General features: G+C 39.1%; 1 protein-coding gene across 1 annotated transcript in view; it reads left to right on the forward strand.

Moving 5' to 3' along the window:
- PTPRT (protein tyrosine phosphatase receptor type T) overlaps positions 1–17,335 on the forward strand; it is a 530,461-nt gene that overhangs the window by 289,947 nt on the left and 223,179 nt on the right. Inside the window, exons 8-9 of the mRNA XM_044440227.1 lie at positions 11,190–11,486; positions 13,110–13,219. Of these exons, the coding sequence (XP_044296162.1) occupies positions 11,190–11,486; positions 13,110–13,219 (407 nt within the window). The remainder of the gene's footprint in view (positions 1–11,189; positions 11,487–13,109; positions 13,220–17,335) is intronic.

Here is a 17,335-nt window from a genome sequence, read left to right on the forward strand (position 1 = left end):
ATAATAATAATAATAATAATAATAATAATAATAATAATAATAATAATAATAATAATTATCGTCAGGACACCTTCATTATGACTTTTAAGGTACCAATTAAAACTTTCCTATTTACTGAAGCCTTCAGTGGCAACTAATTAGTTAGCTATTTATGTATAATGTTTTCTGTTGACTATAAGTTCTATTTCCTTTTTTAATCTTTGATTTTATTTGTTTTCATTATTTTGTAAATTGCCTTAGAATTGTGTATTTGGTAGACACACAGGATATAAATTTCTTAAATTAATGAAAAACAAGAAGCCAGTGTGTAGGGTAGAAGTCATGACACTTCTTACTGTGATGATTCAGATAAGCTGATCAAGATGCACCTAGCAGTATTAAACTTCCCAAGGAGCTGAATGAATTCCATATTATCAGTAAAAAAATAATTGGAGAAATGGGAGAGAAACTATTTCTCTTCACTGACCTTATTTACATTGCTTGGCCTACAATATGGGCATTAGGAGAAATATATATCTTAATTAGGGAAACTACATACAAACATTTAAATATTACGAGGAGTAGACACAGGGCATACAATGCATATATGGGAAACATGCATACCAAACTGCATATATGTCATGTGGATTTTTGTGATTTAGAAATTGGACCATACACTTGCTGCTGTAGGTAGCAGTTCCATTTGTTAGGTACTCAGCTTTGTTCTATTTTCCCGGATCTCAACTGAGCTAGGTTATTTATATATTCTTTTAAGGAGACACAATGGGCTGATTCTGTCCGCAGAAACTGAAGGCTCAAGGTGGCTACTTCCTTCCTCTCTACTCAATATTCCCAGAGTATGTGGAGCTTTTCAGCACCCCACTGGCTGGACACTAATCTGTGTGGTGGCAGAATCTAGGAAAGGAGCTTGTATGTAGCTAAATCAGTAAAGGATTCAGCTACGTTCAGATTTCTATAAATTTGATTTGTGTGCTCTGCAGTAGACTGCACAATTTTTCCTGAATTGTGAACTTGGTGTGTGTGTGCATGCATGCATGTGTGCCTTACTTTTTAGGATTTTATGCAAATATAGTCATGCAAAAAATGACTGAAAATCCACCTCCCATAAACTAGAGTGAGAGAATTTGCACATTCAGGGAGGATTTGCACATTTTTTGAAAGTGTAAATTTGCACAAATGTAAATTTGCTAAAGTGCAAGGGAATGCATGCTCAGGAAATAGAAAATGAGTAAATGATGGAATGAAAGGAACCTGATATATCTGTGAAATGGAGGTGGATTAGATTTAACGAAGTCTTTGCATCCCTAGTTGCGTGGCAGATAGCAAGGGGTTGCACAAAATAATCTTCATGACCGATGGATGATGCAGAGTAGCAAGAAAAAAATCCAAAGAAAAAACTGATAAAAGCCCGACAATATTGCATGATCAACCACCAATTACAGTTAACCTGCAGAGCAGGCTCAAGACTAGCCCAAGCAAATCAATAAGTAAAAACAGTAGGAAGAAACAGAGAAGCGTAGCATTAGACTCATGGGAACAAAAATTCATGCCAGATATCCCCAAACAAGGATTTATTTGGGCTAACATTAAGGAAAGCAAAAGTTCAGGAAAGAGGATTTGTGTGAGGATACGGTGTACAGCAGTTTGGGAAGAGGAATAGCTAACATCTACACTCTTCATTAGGGAGTGAAAGAGAGAGATGATTACTGATCATAGTGGCAGAGGAGTCATGCATGCAAAGAAGAGAAACTCATGTTCAGCAGAGAACAAGGAAGCCCCTTTTGTACCTTAAATCCATCTTGTTTGTGCTTTGTTTCAGCTTTCCATGGAAAATAATATAGCATTTTGTTTGAAGGCCCTGGTTTCACCTTGCATCCTGGGCCTCTCTGTATCTCATGGAAAACTGAATCACTGTCAATCTGCTACAGTTATTCACATCCCACTTTCTGAACTTGTTATTCCTTTTTCTGTCATTCCCGTTTGACTGATGAGGATGATTTTCTTTACTCTTTTGCAATTGCTGGCTTATAGCAAGCTGTGGGATTGGGAATTTTGATTTAGGCTCTTGTTAATAACAGCTATCTGCTTTGTCTCCCACTGCCAGGCAAGCAGAGGGGGAGGGAAGGCAAATCTCCTATCAAAGTGCTGTATTCTGAACGAGAGGCTTCAGTTGAGCAGCAAAGCTAAATGGAGACAATCAGCCATTGCCCTTTAGGTTAACTACCTGCTGCAGGAGCTTAATTGCAAGAAATTGTTTCTGTCACTAATGAAACAGCACTGAGTAGAAATGCCCATATTGTTCTGAAACCCCCAAAGCCCATCTTCTTGTGAAATTGTTCCTGTCACTAATGAAACAGCACAGAGTAGATGTCCATATTGCTCTGAGGCCCCCTAAAGACCATCTTTTGTGACCCTGTCAATGGCACACAGCACAGTTTTTAATGGTACACAAGACACACACTGATTGAATCCTGTTTCCCACCAGTAAGTTACCTAGGTACTGCTCAAAAAGAAAAGAAATGAACATGCTGCATAGACTAGCTTGTAAAGATAACTATTTTTCATCTTTCCTATCTTTGATCAATATACAATACTGCTAGAAGAAGAAAGCAGAACTCCTAGCAGTTTGACATGATGCTGTGCAGGGAAGGAGAAACACAGAATGCCTTTATGTAGGGCCATGGATATATTCTGCCAGATATCAAGCCATGGAAAGGAGGAGCTAGGTGTGGGCTGTCATTTCCACAGTGACTTTATACTTACATCATGCTGTCAAACTGGGTTAAAAGAAATGGGGTAGTGTGGTGTGTGTGTGTGTGCGTGTGTGTGCGTGCGTGCGTGCGTGCGTGCACAGCTGCTCATCATGACAATTCTCGTAGACACTCTGCCAAAGGTGAGACCAAAATGTTGGAAGCTGTGTTAATCCATATCTACAAATGCAATATCTATCATTCTAGAAGACAAATAGATATGGATGTAACTATATGGGCACATGAGATAGCACTCAACAGTATATTGCTGCTGGAAAGTCAGTATGCCCAGCCCTGCTACTGTGAAGGCTGCTGCTAGACCAGAGCAAACAGGGAATGCCAGGTGTGACCATTGATGACACGATACCTTATTAGAAAAAGGGTTTGTTGTTTTGTTTTGTTTTTTGTTTTGTTTTGTTTCAGCCCGCTCACCCCTTGCTTGAATACCACAGGGCTTAAAAGTGAGGCCTGGGGAGGGGGGATGTTAAAGAAAGGCAACCATAATACAGACATATGGAATTCCATATGTTGTTGTTACCTGCAATCAAGTTGTCTCTGACTTACGGTAACTCTATGAATGAATGCCCTCCAAAGATTCTTGCCTTTGACAGCTTTGCTCAGTTTTTGTATACTCAAGTGTGTGGCTTCCTATATGGAATCAACCCATCTCATATTTGCAGTCTTCTTCTCCTTTCTTTCACTTTCCCTCGCTTTATTGTCTTCTGTGCCTGAAGTACAACAGCTTCAGTTTTGTTATTTTTGCTTGCAGAGAAAGTTCTGGCTCATTTTGATCTAGGACTCACTTGTTCAACTTTCTGTCTGTCCGGGTTATTTGCAGAGTTTCCCTGAAGCATCATGTTTCAAGTGCATCAATTTTGTTCCTGTCAGCTTTCTTCACTGCTCCAGCTTTTATACCTGTACATACATAGTGATAGGGAACCCAGTAGTGTGAATGACTTTGGATTTTGTCTCCAGTGATATAGATAATTCTCTGACTCTTTTGGGAGACCATTGTGTTGCTTGAAATACCGGCCTAACCATGGCTTCTTGTCCATGACACAAATCAGGATAATAGAGTGCTGATGTACATCCATTACATTCAGAACCATAGCCTCTTGTGACCTACACAGTCAAACTTTTCTCTGTAGCCCATAAAGCATAAACTGATCTTTTGATTTTTTTTTGAGATGTTCAAGTAGCCAACATATAATTGCTATATGATCTCAAGTACCTATTCATTTTCAGAATAAGGCTCGAACATCAGGCATTTCACATTCCATGATACATTTCTTTGTAGCCAGATCTTGAGCATCACTTTGCTTATGTTTGAAATTAGCATAACGGTCCAATATTTGTTGCACTCCCTTGCATTTCCTTTCTTGGGGACTAGAATGTATACTAAATGTTTCCAGACTGTGTCATTTTATTTTCCATATCTGTTTTTATATTCTTGTTCTGATTTGGACTGATTCAGTTGCTGCAGTTTGAAATAGTTCTGCTGGTATCCCATCTACTCTGCATGCATTATTCTTCCAAGTGGTTCCAGAATAGCTTTTACTTTACTTTTGTAATCACCAGGTTATTCTACATGGGATTCCCATTTGAAGAAATAAGTCAGTTTTTATCTCTTCCACATTTTCTTTATTTGCTCCTGGTCAGATATTATGATCCTTTGTTGGTCTTTCAGCATTCCCAGTCTAGGTTTGAATTTGATTTCTTGGAATTTCTGGAAGAATACTCTTGTTTTCCTCTGTTTCTTTACATGAACCACTGTAACTGTTCTTTTTGTCTTGGGTTGCTGAAAAGTTGCATTCAGGATTCTGAAGCTATTTTTGTTGTCCTTTGCTTTTACTTCTCATCTCTCCTTAGCAATTGTGAATGCTTCCTTTGTCATCCATCTAGGCTTTTTCTTTCTTTTTTCTACAGGAATTTTTGGCTTTCTTTGTTATTCTTCCCTAATAATGCCTCTGGTTGCTGTCCACAGTTTGGCTGGCTCATTATCAGTTGAGATCAGTAATATTTGTTATGTGGACATTAATTTCATCAGGAATACTATCTAAGTAGTATTTTGATATTTGCTTATTTTAGTTATCTTTTTCAGCCTCACTCCGATTTTTGATATTAAGAGTTTATTATCTCTACAACAGTCTGTTTCTGGTCTTGTTTTGATGGAAAGAATACAACTGCTACATCTCCTACTTCCATAGTCTTTGATTTCTGCATTGGTCTTCTGGTGCTGTCCATGTATACAGTCATCTGATTGGTTACCTAAAGAATATATTTGTGATGAACAGATTGTTGGCTTCATTGAATTCTATGAGTCATTTCCTGCTTCATTTCTGACCCATAGGCCAAATTGTCCCACAACATTTGATTCCAGTCACCTAATATTACCACCATGTCTTGTTTTGGTGTTTTATCAATTTTTTCCTGCATGGTTGCATAAAGGTTTTTGATATCTTCATGTTCAGCATCTGTTGTTGAAGTTTAGACTTGAATTGTGGTTATATTAATCAGTTTTCCATCAATTTTGGTTGATATTACTTGCTTAGATTTTGCATTATATCCCCTTACTGACTGTGCTTCAGCTTACCACAGTATTAAAGTCACTCCATTTCTTCTGAGTTTGTCATTTCCACAGTAAAACACTTTATATTTGTCTGACTGAAAATGCCCATTTCAGTCCACTTTAGTTTGGTCACAGAAGTACTGTGATATTTAATTATTCTATTTTGTGCTTTCTAGTTTCAAGTTTGCCTTGATCAATTCTTCTCATGACCTGTTTCAATCATATGTGTTGTGCAGAAATTGACTTTCCTAACTCTTTCTATGTCAACCACTAGACTTCCTTTCATCTTCCATCTATTTGTGTCACTAATGACAGTAGTATTTGTGCTTGTATTTTTCTCTTGCCCAATAGCTGGTTGAGTGCCTTCCAACCTGAGGGTTTCATCACCTGGCAATGTCTCTTGTTTCATTTTGGATTGTTTCTTCTTAGGCTTTTCAAGGTAAGAAGATGCAGAAGTGACTTACCGTCGCTTTCTTCTATGCATTCTCTGTAAAGATCTTCTGCCAGCATTACCTTCAACTTCCACTGCTGCTCATTAGCTGCCATTCAGAAGTTTCTCTGTGTCCATCTCCATTAAATATATCCATTCTCTTCTGCTGTTGCAACCATTGCTCCTGAAGAGTCTGGATGCCTCTTAGTCTGGTCTAGTGGGAGAGTCTGGCCTAGTGGCAACATTGCTTTTGTCTTCTCCTATACTTTTCAAAATTACTTATCATGTTCAGGTATGCATTCAAGTGGGAGTTTCATATGCTTCATCCTATATTTAAAGTAGATCAGTGGCTAGGTTTTGCAAGGTTAATGTTGTAGGATCTTTGCCTTAAAGTAATTTCAACAAGTTGGAGAACAAAGGTTAAATATTCAAGCCTAGCAATCTAGCCCATGCATGATAGTGGAACCCTGAACTGACACCCCTTCCCTTCCCTTCCCTTCCCTTCCCTTCCCTTCCCTTCCCTTCCCTTCCCTTCCCTTCCCTTCCCTTCCCTTCCCTCAACTGCATCTCATACCACACCAGAGTAATCTAACTTGGTCCCATAGTAGAGTCTATAAGAATCAAGCAGCCAATTGATTGCTACCCTTAAAAATTGGTCACACGAAGAATGCATTATGTAAGGAAGCTGGTTTCCCCACACTAATTCTCACAATACCACTGGAAAACATGTGGACTTAATATACAATGTTACATGACCAGACTTCCACTTGTGCAATGGGAGTTTCCTTTTCCCCTCCTCACCTGTCTCCTGCACACATCCCACATCTGCTTTAGAAAGTCCTTCAGCCCTCTGCACAAATTTGTGGGCCATACAGAAGAAGAAGGATTCAATCTACCAGAGCTGTCTGAACTGCTGGATGAAGGCATTCTTGGATATGATCCTCTGTCCGTTATTTTTGTGGCAGTGTGGTGAGAGTTGGAAGTCTGGACATGTAGTGAGCCATGTGGGACAGTTTCTGCCCAATAAGTTTGAACAACCACCAGTAGATATTGTTTCTCTCCTGAGCAAACACCTCAGAAGTAAAAAAAAGGTATCATGTGAGTTCCAGCTTTGAGAGCCTACAGCATAAATACAGGACATAGGAATTAATATGGGGCTGGATAAGCATCATCTTATATAATCACTGTGAATAATTAATAGTAATTGATGAATATGTATTATTTATAGAGTGCTTTCAAACCAAAACACAGTACAGTAATAAAGTCAGGTCCCATGCACAGGCCTAATCAGCAAACGCATAAGGAAATAGGAAGAGTAAAATAGGAAGAGCAGTGAACTAAATCAAATGAACTCATGGATGATGCCTCTGTTCACTCCTTGTATGATCATAGATACTCCATAACTCAAACTGGCACAGTGGCTTGAAGTTCAAGCTCTACCATCAGTTTCTTCAGGTAAAGCTGGAACAGGTGTTTAACTTAGTTTGCCACTTCCTTTGATTCAGCATGAAGTGCTCTATCCTTGTTTTTTGTTTTTCCAAAGGTTACTCTTTTACAGAAAAGTATACTTCTTAATTGCCTGTTAGTCATCTGTCGAAATATTTATTGTTCATATTCTGTAAACCCCTGTTGGCTTCACATCTGTGATAAATAAAAGGATAGCATAAGAAGCAATTTCTAAGGTAAACTAAAGGGAGGAAAAAGATTGATCTTTGTTCTTGCCTTTTTTATTTTATTTCCAGAAATTTCATGCTAAGAATCTCTCTTTGATTAATTGCTTTACACGCTTACTCAGTTATGCTTCCTGCAGTATTACAGAAATCACAGTATGGAAAGTCTCTGCATGAGAAAGCTATGCTAGTTTAACTGAAGCAAGTGAATGTATTGTTATTTAGTTACATTTGGGCAGATGTTCAGAATGGAATGTTGAAGACTTATTTCAAACAAAACAGGACTTTTAATTCCTGGGGCCTAACCTAGAAGGCTGGGAGACTACACAAACAATTTTGGTGTGATGGAGTATGAAGATTACAGTCTTCCTTGCTATGGTCTCAAATTAAGCTTTGAATCACATATGACAGATTACTCCTAGACTGAGAAATTAAGAGCCCAAGCAGAGGTTGAAGCTTCCATACTGTGCCAGTCCCTAATCCCATATTGCACGGTAGCCTTGCAATTGAGGTACAGAGAACTCCCTAAGTGATGACAAAGCATATGCACCAATTTTCTTTGCCTTTCCTTTACTTACTTTGGCCCTGCCAGATGTGACCTATTTAATAAAAAGAGAAGTGAATTTCAGCTTAATATATTGGTGCCTTCCTATAGCAGTACCAGGTAGGCAGGATGGGGAAGCCCAAATATCCACAAAGGAGAAAATGAATCCTACTCAAATTCAAAATCCAGGCTGCTGAGTTCATGCTCAGGTTACAGGGAAGGGTGACAATGTGCAGAATTTCAGAGTTAATTTTTCCTTTTGTGAGGAACACAAGGCAGCTTATGTATTTCCTTTTATCCTCACAAATTCACCCAGTGTCAAAGTCACCATGTTTTATAGCCAAGCGAAGACTATAATCTGGACCTTCCAGGTCCTCAGTCCAGCACTCTAGCCTCAGTACCATACTGGGCCTCATAAAATGAGAAAAACAACATGCTTGCATTCACAAATGGCTTGGCATGGCAGGTGAATCCAAGTAGTCAAACTATTGGGCAGCTTATTTTCTGTCATTATATTGCATGAATGGTAGGGGAATGTGAAACAGCAAAACTGTAGCTCAGAAAGATTTTCATTTCCACCTTGAAGCTTCTTCTGACTCATCCTGATCAGATTGCTTTCCCCCTTTTTGCATGAAAATTCATGCATATTTTTGTGCACAAAAATCCTCAGTTGATGTGCTATGCAGTTGACACCAATTGATTAAAGTGTGTGCACGTTTGAAATATGTATATTTTCCATGCATGCTTTTCCAATGTACACATTTTCAATCACATTTTTACGGTACCTATTGAATAACAAGTTTGGAAATGTATGGAATTTGGCTGCAGGTTGTTTGGGTCCACATTCAGTTCTGGGAAGTGCAAACTGGATAAATTTTGGTGTAAAATGAACTGAAACACATTTCTTAGACATCGTTATTGAAATGGGAACTGTCTTACTTATAGCCTGCTTGGGTGCCCTTTATCCCAGAAACATCTTATTTCCCTTTGAATTGTTTTGTGGCCATCTTTCCTAGACGAGAGTTCCATGTAACTGGAAGACTTGCTTGAATGTATGAATGCATACACATCTTTTAAAAATGCTTCCTACCCTACAACCAATTTAAAAGGCTTGAGAGGATAAAACATTTGGGGAAAAATAAATTAGTTACTACATAAGGCTTGTAATGGAGAAAATTCCACAAATGGAGTTCCACCACTGAATGCCACTTGCTGGCTGTCACACTCCAACTTTGATGGCGTTCCAGAAGAATGTCTTACCTGCCAACCTCAAGACAGATTGATGTCATAATCAGGGCCCCAAACCATGTGGTCCTAATGCTTGTATTACCTTTTCATTCCCATGAGTTTAAGTCTGTCCAAGTGCATCTCTAGCCATGTGTTTCCCTGAATGTAGTTTGTGTGTCCAGTTCACTAGACAGAGGCATATGTAGAGTTTTGATTTCTTGTACTGCTGCTGTCTGGAATAAATTCACTGTGACTACATACTAAATTAAACTGCTGCTTTATAATAAGAGAAGAGAAGGTAAAATGCTGAGAAAACTGGGGGGACAGAAGCCATGAGTATTTCCAAAAGCAAGAATCTTACTAAGATCCCTAAAGCAAAATTACTAAGACTACAATTCTACATTCACTCATTTATGAGTAAATCACACAGTGGGTCTTACTCCTGCACATGCATATATAACATTGTGAGAGCCAGTGTGGTGTAGTGGTTAAGAGCGTGGGACTGGGACTCAGACGATCTGGGTTCTAGTCCCCGCTCAGCCATGGAGCCAACTGGGTGACTTTGGGCCAGTCACAGACTCTCAGCCCAACCTACCTCACAGGGTTGTTGTTGTGGGGATAAGATGGAGGAGGAGAATGATTTAAGCTGCCTTGAGCCCTTTGTAGGAAAAAGGCAGGATATAAATCAATCAATCAATCACATTTTACTATACGCTTCATGAAGGAAAGGGCACATAAACATTGCTTAGGGTTGGGGTTAGACCCTATTCTAGAGCCTTTAAATGCTGCTAAATCCTGGTGGAAAAAATGTATCAAGGTTATGTTTTCACAATACTGCAATTTAACACTTGGACATCCCTGCTTTCCATGAAGCTTTTAAAGGTACATTGACAATGACAGAAAAAAGTGACAGCCTTAAAATCAAGAGTTATATTAATATTTCTTTAAATGGTAACATTGACTAAGCCTATTTTCTGATCCACAAGAAGCACAATTATTTTGCATGTTTGCTATTTGGAGCCATATCTGTATTTGTTAAAACACAATTTAAAATAAATATGACTATATTGAGACTTTGAAAAAAAACGGCCATCCATCTTATAGCTAGAAACAGCACACCAGCTGTTCAACACATCTATTCCCTGTTCATGAGCAAGCAGGGAAAGGGTTGTGTGTTCTGTTTCTCAACAATTTTTAAATTGTCTTCCTTGCACCACATGTGGCTTTTCAGAATAAAAGACTATGAGTTTCCTTGGTTTTGTTTTTGAGGTGCTTAGCAAAAGTAGTGTTGTTTTTATGCATTTGTACTGGGAGAGGATGGAATTAACAAGCAGTATATTTTAATTGCATCTTGAAATTGAGGAATTATGAGTGAAAATTATATATAATCATTCACTACATTATGCATCTCCATATGTGCATTCATAGTAAGCAGTTAAAATATAATATTTAAGATTTGCCATATACAGTATTGAAAAGCTTCCAGTAATAATGCTTAACCACCTCATACTTGCAGTCTCTCTCACACACACACGTATACATGCACACGTTTCTGTGACCATAAAATTCATCTATGCACAAATGTCTAATGTTCCTGTCTAGTACTTATGAAATGACTTTTATAAGAGTGGTTGGGACATTTTGGTCCCAGAGAAAGAAATCTAAATGGCACCTTACTATTACAAAATTATAATAAGCTAAATTATTGACAATTTGCTCTTCTAGCATTTATCACCCTGGAAAAGTGAATCCATCCTGTGCCACCTTCAGATTTTTTCACTGTAATGTATATGTCCATACTATCAAATTATCTGAGTTTTGATAATGTAATTAAACATATGAATAAACATGCTACTTACTGAAATAATGCTTAATAATAATGTCCTGCTGAAATAATGCCCACAATCTTAATGTTCTGCTGAAATAATGCCATGCAAGCCAGAAGGAATACATATGTTTCATTGCTGCTTGTTTAAAGGACCATATGTTTGCTTCACAGATCCAGTGCACGGACCCCAGAATGTGGAGGTTGTTGATATCCGATCTCGGCAGCTGACTTTGCAATGGGAGCCCTTTGGTTATGTTGTGACCCGTTGCCACAGTTATAACCTGACAGTCCATTACCAGTATGTTTTCAACCAGCAGAAATATGAAGCAGAGGAACTAATTCAGACATCATCACACTACACTTTACGAGGACTGCGACCCTTCATGACCATACGACTTAGGCTGGCACTTTCAAACCCAGAGGGCAAGATGGAGAGTGAGGAACTTGTGGTACAAACTGAGGAGGATGGTAAGAAAAATGAAGTTTTCATGAATTAAAATGGTTGAAGCAGAAGTTGTACAATTAACACAGACAAAATACATAGGCAAAATGCACGTGTGCATGCATGCATCTTGCACACATGAATATATGCACCTGTGTGTATGAGCAATATGTGCATCTCAGCAATAGCATTCCATAACACTGCAAATATGATATGGAATCACAGAAACTCTGCCCCAAAAATGCTACTTCAGGGACCAGTTTGGGAGCAGAAAAATTCTGCTATCTCTCTGAGTACAGTTAAAATATTTATGTTACAGTTATATCCTACTTTTTTTTCTCTTTCAAGGAACCCACGGCAGTTTATATGACCCATTTCCTATCCATTTTATCCTCACAACCTTCCTGTGGATAGGGATGAAAATCAATTATTCCCCCAAAATCATCCAGTGAGCTTTGTGTGTAAATGCGGACTAGACACTACATATCACAAATCCAGTGCAGCAATCTAAGCACCACAGTGCATTGACACAGTCTCTGTGTGGAGGACAGTGGATTGCATGGCAGTCTCCAAATATGAGCCAAAATTATTTTGGTGCAGCTCTAAACAACTATACCTTATGTTTCTGAAGTGTGTTTAAAATCATTAAATTATGACAAAGCCACACCATGGTAACATCTGGTGATCCCTGGCATTTTTAAAACTGAGAATACCAGGCAACAGTGACCAGCAGGAACTTGAGCTGAGCAAGTAAGTATCCCTTGCTGCTATTGGCTGATTTGATTGATTGATCCATTCCTCCACACTCCCAGGATGGTAAGAATTCAAGAGGTTAATATGCTCCTAAGAGGCTAAATGTTCAAGATAAAGAAAAGAATTAATGGGCTACATATGAATTAAATTTGTAAATGCTTTAACTGAAGTCAGTGGGCCAGTAAATAGGCACATAGCAAATCCAAGCCACTGAAACAATCTGATCTGGGATTATGCCTTCATTGACAAGTTGAATGCCTTGGAAAGAGAAGAACTGATTATTTCAAACTATGAAGCATAGCTATAGAAACACCAACAACTAGTGCTATCTCTGAGGCCCTGGGACAATCACTTCCATTCAGGGCTTTTTTTGTCATAGAACACACCGGAATGGCATTCCGTCACCTTTTTTTGACGGATTTTTCCAAATGGTTGTGAATCGCCCTCTTGGGCGATCGGCAGCAGAAATCATTAACCTAGTGCCTGCGGGCTGTTTGTGTGTCGGCACTGATTGTCGGCGCTGATTGTGAGGGCGCTGCTCGGCTTGGGACGCTGCTTGGCTTGGGATCGGTCGTGTGGTCACGTGCTGACTCAGCCGGCGGCGACCATTGTGTAAAAGTGTGACCCCAAGACGTGAGTTCTGGCACCTTTTTTTTTTGTTTGTTTTACAAAAAAAGCACTGCTTCCATTACTCACAACACCAAGGAAGAAACTTCTAGATTCACAGTCTTGTTGTAACATTAATGCCTCAAGCAATTCTAAATATCTTCTAAACTCAAGCAATTCTAAATACAGTATCTTCTTCAGTGTATGATGCAGTGACTCTAGTGAATATACATTTTAGGAGAAGGAGATGGAAGAAGGTCACTTACATAATTTCCTCATTTCTTTCCTAGTTCCTGGATCTGTCCCCCTGGAATCCATACAGGGAGGACCCTTTGAAGAGAAGATCTATGTTCAGTGGAAGCCTCCAAATGAAACTAATGGGATAATTACACTCTATGAGGTAAGAAGATGGATTTCACAAAGCAAGTTTTCATCTATGGCAAATGTGCAGAACATTTCTGCAGGTATGTTGGGCAGAATTGCTGCCTCTTGATTTGTAAAGACTACTGTAGAGTAGGGTAGGTGCTCAGAGGGAGAGGTAAGCTCAAATGCATTGATGCTTGGTTGAGACTTAGATCGACTGCTTTTTATTATAAGTCATGGCATTAAGGGTGGAGGGTTCGTAAAGCAAGATGGAGAATAAAGGAGTTAAATGAGCCATCAGCAAAACTAGGTGGAGGCAGAGCTGGCATGCAATTCCCTCACTTGTTTTTTCATGCACAGACATTCAAACAGACAAATCCACCCACACACATACACCATGCAAATACATATACCCTTTTCAGAGGATCCAGTCAGCCGATCCATGTAGGTCAGCTGAGGAAGAGAATATTGTCATCCTCCTGGGCAAGGAAGTTTAAATCTTGATAGGGAAGATTCTGATCTTCAACTGATTTGCACCAATGGCTCCCATTGGACAAAGGATAAGTAATCTGGTAAGAGGATAAAGTACAAGTCTGAGGTCCAACATGTGAAACAACTACTTTTAACCTTTGCTTTCTCTTTCACACATGCAAACTGCATTCCCCATCCAGTCAGACATACAAAAAGGCAACCCTCTCCAAAATCCCATGCTGCTCCAGCAAGCTTGCTCAGTCCTGCTGGCTTCTTGCTGCTCTTCCATCTCCACCTGCTTCCTACCACCTTTCCTAGCCAGCCCCCACTTAGTATACTAGCTTCAGCTGCCCTCTTTCCCCTTCCCAAACCAAGTTTTCATATTAAGACTTCCTTCTTTTCCCTCCCACCTTCCTTTTTCTGGTAGGTACACACTCAGCAAGGGAAAGCATCAGCCTGCACTCATCTGCTATCTAGATTTCCCAAGAATGTCTCTGACAAGCAGGTGTGGTCTAGAGTTATTCATAGGAAACAAAAATAGTAGAGGCTGGAAGTCTTTTTGCTTTGATCCCTGCTGCCAGTAACCACAGCATTGCCTACTCTGATTTAATGTTACATGTGAATCAGCCCATTATTTTCCCAGGGCCTATGTGTACAAGTTACCCTGCCCTATAATCTGTGCAGACGAGGTGGTTTTCTTTATGCAAAATACATTCTCGAGCCATAGAAGAGAATGGGGCAGGGAATGCCTTATGTGAAATATCTTTTTAAAAATCATTACGAATCTTTCTGAGAGCCCCTGTGTGCTGAAGAATCAGATGAGAAATGCCCAAATAAAATACATATAATCAAGGCAGTGAAAATTGCTGGTGTTAATAAGGTAGGCAAATGAAGACTAGAGGCTCTTATTCTCTACTTTTCTGCCATCAAGACAATAAATGTGAATACTAAAATTCCACTGAGCTTCTTGCCTATAATTTTCTTGAGAGACTCATCTGATGGAGTCAGAAAAGAAGACAACTGTTAAGGGAGAATATGTTCTTGTCTATTGTGTCTCATTTCAAGCACGTCTGTGACTACAGCAATTCTACCAGTCGCTTGTGCTGTAAAAGCAGATGGCAGAGGGCTGGGTGTTTGCAGCAAGGTTAATGCGCTAAGACTGTCACATCTGGAAACATGATTTTCCAAAGTGGCTTGGGTCAAAGTGAGAAATTGAGTTGAAGGGTTTCAGCAGAGTCTTGGGTGGATGTTTGTGCATGTCGCCAGAAGAATTCCACAATTTGCTGTTATTAACAGGACAGAAGAAATCCTTAGCTATGAGTGCTGTAAATCACAGAAAAGAGTGTAGTAGATTGCAGTTGAGGCATGTGGCAGATCTGTAGGGAGGAACTGCTTGTAAATGAATCAAGGCTATATATAAAATAATTGGTTGACATGGCTTTTTAAAAAGTATGTTAGATCCCTATACATGAAGGCAGATGATAAACAATGCATTAGGGTTGTACTGACACTGGGAAGTCTCACTTGTTTGACTGGAAGAAGGACAAGTTGTGGTTTTCTGTTTTTCTCTAAGACAGGCTGCAGTTTGTGGGCTGTTTTTGTATACACTCAAGAAATTTAGATAACTGTTCAGATATTGTGGCACTTGTGCCAATATATGGAATTTGTGCAAATCATATTTTTTCTGCATTTTGAACAAGTCAGCACCTGGAAAATATGTGGATCTAGCATGATTGGTACAAATTCAGCCATTTTGCACTACCTGCTCCCTGAAAAGCATGTGGCCTTCATGAGATTTGTGCAAATTGTGCAAAGACCGCAATACTTTTCAGATGCTGATGTCTGCAAATTTTGTAAATTTATGTGAATTTACTTACCATTTTTAAATGCAGAAAATACTGCCTTAAGAGAGGAAAGTCAGCAAGTTGGTTCAACTTGCACCCTTTTTCTTTTTAAATAATAAATGATAATTATTTAAATTAGCCATCCCGAGACATTCTGTAGGGGATGGGATAGAAAAGCTTTTAATAAATAATAAATAAAATAATTACTTAAGATTATGAATCAGTCACTTTTTTAAGCAGGCGACATAGGAACCACACAGTGTGTGTGTGTGTGTGCGCGCGCGCCCCCCCCCCCCCCCCAATTCATATAAGACATATTCTCACAGTTTAGGAACTTATTTTAGGCTCAGAAAAACAATAGTCCTTCAGATTTCTTGATACTACCATGTTCCATATAGCCAAACATGATAAATTCCTGCATCATTCTCCCACTCACACCAACAACATCCACATTTTCCTTGGATGACACATCAAGGCCAGTATCCAAAAAAGCAATGTAAAAGAATATTCTTCATCCCTGCTTTGTTTTACATTCAGCACTGTATGTAAAACCTAGCACTTTTTCCTGGACTTATAACCTGGAATGTATCCCAACATGGAAAATACATCCAGAAGAATTTCTGACTTTATTTACACTAGACGTGCCTAAGCAGGTTGTTATTCTGACAGCATCAACTGAGTAGAGTACTTACAAGAGCACTTCTATGGACAAGAGCAGCTAAGGATTACTGGGTACTTCTAGAATTGCACGAGCAGTTCTGAGCACTGTCAAGGAAAAACTCTCATGGATGGCATAGATTTTATAACAGCATTAAAAAACAACCCCCCTGTGTCTGCTTGAACCACAGAGGTGCGTCCCAAGCCTCAAACAACATCTCAGGAATCTCTTAGGAACATGGGAATTGGGTGTGCCTGCCCTAGCGGTACCTTGCAAAGTAACTACTATGTAAGTCAGTCAGGTGGCAGAAGAAGTGTTTGATAGGAGATAGTGCTAAGATTAAGACATTTATATTGTTATTTATTTTATATTGTTGATTTTATATTGTTATTTCTGTATTTTATTGTATTTTATTTTGCGCTGTGAGCCGCCCCGAGGCTTCGGCAAGGGACAGCAGAGAAATGTTTTAATAAATAAATAAGACGAAGATTACCAAGAAAGTCATGCAACATTTCAAAAGTAGTCTGGGAACAAATTCATAGGTGACAAATGAAGACATTTGCTTTAATCATGTAGCAGGACTCTACATGTCTGCATGAATGTTCGAACTCTAAATTTGATGTGTATTTTAATAAAGACATGAACAAAGGATTTTCAATTGGTCCTCAGTCTGATCCTCAAAGTAATTTTGTAGCAGTAGCCAACACATACATTACTATGGAACTGTTCTAATACTACGTGCTGATATTGAACTATAGTCCTGAGAACTCAGCAGTGATATATTAGAAAGAGAACTGCATGTGTAGAAGGCTTTACTCAGATTCTTGAAAATGGCAGACTCTTATTTGACTGACTGACTATTTAACTTATATTCCACAATTAAATTAGTCCCAAGAATACTCTAAGCAGGTACAGTTCATTAATAGTTTCACCAATCTTCGTTTTGGAAGCTTTTCTCCCTGGAATACTGATGGGACCTCCCTGGACTTACTCTTCTTCTTTACCTGCAACCTGTTTGCTCATCTACCTCTCATCTTTGCCCAGACAAAGGTGAGAAAGATGAGCAGTTGATGCCACCGCTTTCTTGCTTGTTGGCTCACCACAGGTGGTAGCAATGATGAGAAAAAGAGGAAGATCAAGAGATGCTTTGAGAAGGCAGGGACTTTCCCAAGGATAAACT

Source organism: Varanus komodoensis, unplaced genomic scaffold (assembly GCF_004798865.1).
Source record: "Varanus komodoensis strain SLA01 unplaced genomic scaffold, ASM479886v1 scaffold37, whole genome shotgun sequence".
Lineage (NCBI taxonomy): Eukaryota > Metazoa > Chordata > Lepidosauria > Squamata > Varanidae > Varanus > Varanus komodoensis.